The following is a 6,102-nucleotide window of genomic DNA, read 5'->3' on the forward strand; positions in this document are numbered from 1 at the left end:
CATCATCATCATTTCAGCCACAGGACGTCCAGTGCTGAACATAGGCCTCCCCCAATGCTTTCCATGTTGATCGATTGGTAGCGGCCTGCGTCTAGCGCTTCCCTGCTACCTTTACGATGTCGTCGGTCCACCTTGTAGGTGGACAGCACTCCACTCCAGCAACACATGCCACTTACATAATTATTTACTTTATACATAGTATCCATTCATAAGGACTTACGTAGTTAGTTTTGCAGGGCAATCGAATATTGCACTTAACCTTTTGATTAGACCATTGTGCGCTATTTGATCTTCCTATTCCAACCGCTCCAGATCCCCCCAGGTAGCAGCAGCCTATCTAGGTCTCTACAGGCCTTCTGCAGCGACCCTGGTGATTGGAGAATTTGAGCCTGTTGATCTGCTACGCTTCTGCACTCCTTGTGCACGTGCTGTGGTTTTTCTTCTGCCTCCATGCATCTTCTGCACATATAAAGTCAATTTTGATCTAAGTCGAGTTAGATCCCTTTTCACTGGGGGTACAGATGTCAATTGTGGTTACGTTTCGGTCCACGATCGCCACTTAATAGATTTCAACAATAAAAAGTATCACCTTTAAAATTATTTTTTTAATGAAATAAAAATGCAAGCATTAATTTTTTTATATGTCAAAACGAGATTTACATATAATAGAAACTAAAAATAAACTGTTCTATGTTAAGTTGATTGAGTATATTTCCATAAAAGACAATACATAACCAAACGATGCTGCGTGTAATGGATAAAAAACGTAAAGTTATCATTTGTGTAAATGAAAACATACTTTTTTTGGTAAATGTTGCCATTATGTAAACATTTGAGAGCTGCTTAGCTGATCACGGCTTCAAATCCGTTGAGTGGCGTTTGAGAATACCATTTAAAATTGAAGGATACTTAAATTTAGGAGCCCGTCAGCTGAGTGAAAGATTTGAGTAGCGTTTCAGTATTCGGCCGGTAGACTAATGCCCGTTTTCACCATCAATCCCTTAAGCGTTTGCTAACTAAATATCACTTTAGTTAAACGGTCGCCTAAACTCCCCACTAACTTAAGTTCGTTTTGACCATACTATAGTAAACCTAAGTAGGGACCCTTTTGTCAGGTGGCGTTTCTTCGTGCGCCTAGGGACGTATGAAAAACCGGTACTTTCCGATAAAATATTTTATTGGGAATATCTTACGTATTTTACAGAAACAAATGAAATTAAAGTAAAACTAAGAAAAATTTGACCGAAACTGGTGTTTTTGTATTTTTTAGTTATTAAATAAAGACAAAAAAAAGATGTTTCGGTGTATTCATGTAGTTCCTTTGCCTTAAAAAAAAGTAAGTGTCAAGATGATTGCCGCGCAAATTGAAATATTTTGTTTCTTGTTACTTTGCTCAGCTCTGCGTACGTAGTTTTGTGTTTTAAAATAATTAAACAAAACGATGGCTGAAAAAAGAAAACGAGGGCAAAACTTTACCCTCGAGGAAAAAGATAAGAATAAGAATAAATAGAATAAATTTTATTTCTGTATAAAAACTTAGCCTAAACACGTACAAGTTTGGTTTCGATAAAATTAAGGTTAGTGTGCATAAGTAATTAATGATACCTAAACTAAGCAAAATTTATTGCCTGTATCTTAGGTATCTGTTTAAAAAGTGCTGACTATACAATATTGGAATAGATTATCAAACACAGAATAAGTAGGTTACATTTACTGCTATACTTAACTACTTACTTACTAAGCATTATTTTTACATTGATAAATTAATCCAAATTTTAGTTGCCCACAAAGATACAATTTTAAACAAAAAAACAGACGGTTCATCAAACGACGCCAAAACTAAGGCTTGGATAACTGTAACCAACACTTTCAATTCGACTGGAACGGTATACAGGTGGATATTAATAACTTGTTTTTATTTTATTGGCCATAAATAAATATTTAACGACAATATTAGGTACATGTAAATGTCTTGAAAATTATCGTTCAAATGTCCTATCGATTTATATTGCAGGAATAAAGAATCCCTTATGAAAGTTTGGGAAAAATTAAAATCAGAGAGCAAACTCTATTATAAGAATAATAAACAGAATTGTATAAAGACCGGTGGAGGACCATCAGTAATAAAAATTGATCCAGTACTTGAGCAAGTATGTGCCATTCTTGGCAGAGGCTGTACTGGCATATTAGGTGTCGCAGATTGTGATGGTGATGAGGAGAGCAGTGTGATGTCTCTTCCAAAAGTATTTTGTATCCAAGATGCACCCATAGAACAATATCAGATTGAGAATGAAATACAAGATTACCCTATAGAGACTATTATAGAAATCCCATCCGAAGAAGTCAAACTTGTAAGTATTGTGAAAAATCTAAACGATAAAATAACGGTTATTCTTTAAAGTCTAATTTGAGTCTAATGCTGCGTTTACACTGCGCGGAAATTAGCCAAGTCAAGTCAAAAAACAGAGGAGTGGGGATGAAATACATTCATTTTTCATCCCCACTCCTCTGTTTTTTGACTTGACTCGGCTAATTTCCGCATAGTGTAAAAGCAGCATCGAGCTGCTGACAGGGTGACATTAACGTAAGTAATGTCAATGTCAGTCTAGAATTAGAAACGTCAGACTAATAGAAGAAGAAAATGAGGCAATTTATTCTGAATGAAAGTAATGTATCCAGTGTTTTTTAGATGAGAATAGATCTACCGGCCTCTAACAGTATAATATTGCATTTCATAACTCTTATTACCTACTGGTTACGTGTGCTTTCTCTTCTCGTAGATCCCTGCAAGGATTTCTCTTCCAAAAAGTTAATGGTACCTATCTAACAGTATCTAACTAAAAATTTGTCCGCAGCAACTTCTTAATTTTTCCTTTTATTACATCAAAATACCTACTTCTTTTTAGAAATATCAATTTGTTAAAGTTCAATAATTTTACATTTCATAAAATTTGCCTTTTCCAGATATCTGAATCTACATCAAAAGAAGATAGTCAACTGAATACATTTAAAGAATTAAATAAAGCACCATTGTGGTCTAGGCGACGTCCACAACTATCACAAAAAAATGAAAGGACTGAAGCTGTCTCTTCTCTTTGTGCAAGCTTTCAAGAAGTAAATAAAAAGAAAGAAAACATTGAAAATTTAAAAGTACAGCTTCTGCAAAATGAAATTGAATTTAAAAACCAGCTTTATAAATTACAACTGGAAACAGCCAAAATGGAGTTAGAAATAAAAACTGAATGTTTAGCACAAATAAGAGGTAATTTAATTTATATTAAAACATTACATATTTTCAAAGTAATTAGTTATTTGGTTTCTTTGAAACCCATATATGGGGTCATTGACTGTCACTGGTATATGGGGAATTCTTCCAGCTTCAATGAGGGATTCTAAGTTAGGAATAGATCCATCGTTTAAAGGTTCTTGTTCTTTCCGTAGGATGCATATATTGTGCAAAATACAGCATGCTATGATGACATTGACGGCGGTGGGTAGTTTTAGTCGTATACCAACTGCTAAGACTGGAAATCTTCGTTTTAGAACTCCATACTGTCTTTCTACCACATTTCTAGTTTTTATTTGAGCTTCATTGTATTTTTGTTGTGCTGGAGTTGATGGGTTTAAATAAGGGGTAAGAAGGTGGCTCTGAAAAATTAATGGGTTATTTTAATTACTCATACTTGTTTTTTTTACAAATAAATAAATTACACATTTGGTAAAGTATTGCCTCTGAGCCTAATGCCTATCTAAAAAAAGTAATTAATAGGTATTGTAAATAAATAATAAAAAAGTATTCTTTTATTTTACAGGTGGAGGTTCAACTTCGTAAGTCGGAAGAGTAAATTTTGTCGACTTATAAATTTAAATATTTTTATTAAAACACAAAATTAATTAATGCTTTTTATTTTTACCTTCAGAGGATATCCACTGTCTCCTAATAAATATGCCCCACTATAAATACCCCTTTCGAATTTCCTGAATATATTACTAGTCTGATAAATTGTTGAATCATGCGTTGATCCTGGCCAACGAGCTACAATATCTGTTACCAATAGATCAGGGTCACTTATAGTTTGAACATTGATTGACATGTATGATTTCCGGTTGCGAAATAACTCAGCATCATCTCCACCTAAAATCATTATAATCAGACACCATTATTTAGTACATAGTTTTATTATTTTATTTTATTTTATTTTCTTTATTAAGGAAACAAACAGCATGAGTTTATACATGTGAACTTAAAAAATAAAAACAGTACAGTAGCCTAATCAGTTTCCACAGATAAACTTTACAAGTTAATCGAAAGTTATTAGTTATGTTAGATTTTGAAATCTATACTAATATTATAAATGCGAAAGTATCTCTGTCTGTCTGTCTCTCTTTCACGCCTAAACCACTGAACCGATTTTGATGAAATTTGGCATAGAGATAGTTTGAGTCCCGGGAAAGGATATAGGATAGTTTTTATCCCGGTTTTTGAAACAGGAACGCGCGTGTTAAAGTTTTTTTGTGACAGACAAAATTCCACGCGGGCGAAGTTGCGGGCTGAAAGCTAGTATGGAATAACAATTAAAATGATAACATAGGTACCTGGTGATTGTATCTTTATATGTGTACAGTCTATACAGCCTATCACATTAGGAAAGCGAGCAATCCTATAAAATTTTTCTTTCACATAGGCTTGTTCTTCGTTTGTATTAGGAAGCTTGATAAATTCATGACGTAATGTAACTATGGCTTCAGAGACTCTTTTCACTATCCTACTACATGTCGCAACACTTATGCCACCCATGTCTGCCACTGCAATTAAATGGTTCCCAGTGGCATAGAATCTTAATGCACACAATAGTTGGCAAATTGGTGATACGGATTTATTTCTGAAAAGAAATTAAGTATGTGATTAATTACATTTTGAATGTGTTAAGTAGGTAAGTTAATTACATAATACACCCTCTTAAAAAGCCGTATAATTACTACTACGCGACTCCGAGTCCGAGTGAAAAAACATAACCCTCCTTCTGGCGCAGTCGGGTAATGACGCGCGCCCGCGTTTTGTGGCCGCGTCTGTCGCTTAGGTACATAATGTAGGTCTTAAATAGAAAACATAATATCTATACATACCTGTTAGTTGGATACTCTAACAGATGTTCAATTTTTGCCAATACAAATAAAACACTCTGTTTTGAAAGCCGATATCTAGTAAAAAAATCTTTTTCGTCGTATTTTGAGAAAAAATCGGGTCTTTCTCGAAACATACGTGGTCGGCTTAATAAATTTGATTGAAAAAGTGTTTCCACGGTTTCGATAGCTTCAATAGCTTCAAAAAAATCATTTATTTCAGACATTTCCGAAGTTTCCAATTTGCCGTTTGCCGCGTAATTGACATTAAAACTGTCATCTAACACTAGGGGGCCGGAAATCCGGCCCCTGTTTTAAAGTGATCTCTTAAGGTCCAAGGTGTCCCTTATGTGTTGGTGAAAACGAAATTCCTGTTAGGCATTACCTAATATTTCATAGGCGTCGCTTAAAAATTAGGGATTGTTGGTGAAAACGGGCATAACAAATTTACATTCGTTTTGTAGAATAGCTCAAATACTAATAATAAAATGCAAATAAAACATACCTTAACGACCTGGTTTTTCTTGTGTTGGGAAATAACTGAAAAAGATGTGAAAAAAATCGTGTTTATTTCTAATTAAATCCATTCTTACACCCTTAAAATGTATGATACTTGTATCTGTTTTCTACTTCTACTAATAGATAATTTTATTGGCTATCGCATGATTTAAAATTTTTGCTTATTAATGTTAAACTACCCACGCTATCACTTGTTTTTGAAGGAAGAGGTGAAAACTTAAAATTAAAAACTTAAATCCTTGTAAATATGCGAGAAATGGGTCAAGCCCCAAATTTAAAGTATTTTCACCGATAAAATTGTCCATAGATTACGCCCTTAAAATTTGATCACTACATGCCCGGACACACTGTATATGTATACAGGGTGTTTCTTGTAAGGTGTCAAGCCGAAGGCAGGTGATAGGTGAGGACTAGACCTATCGATTTCACCCCCATGTATGTTCTACGATTTTTCGTAGT

At 34.3% G+C, this 6,102-nt stretch overlaps 1 protein-coding gene across 1 annotated transcript; it reads right to left on the reverse strand.

Annotated features, from left to right (window-relative positions):
* Positions 1 to 281: 281 nt before the first annotated feature.
* Positions 282 to 5,351, reverse strand: LOC114361695 (putative nuclease HARBI1). The gene is made up of 5 exons (XM_028316826.1): positions 5,128 to 5,351; positions 4,597 to 4,883; positions 3,915 to 4,135; positions 3,290 to 3,648; positions 282 to 459 (listed from the first exon to the last, which is right to left on the reverse strand). Exons 1-5 carry the CDS (start codon positions 5,349 to 5,351, stop codon positions 282 to 284), a joined length of 1,269 nt encoding a protein of 422 aa, XP_028172627.1.
* Positions 5,352 to 6,102: the final 751 nt, after the last annotated feature.

The sequence above is a fragment of the Ostrinia furnacalis genome, unplaced genomic scaffold (genome assembly GCF_004193835.3).
Source record: "Ostrinia furnacalis isolate ACB-3 unplaced genomic scaffold, ASM419383v2 OfSCF5911, whole genome shotgun sequence".
Lineage (NCBI taxonomy): Eukaryota > Metazoa > Arthropoda > Insecta > Lepidoptera > Crambidae > Ostrinia > Ostrinia furnacalis.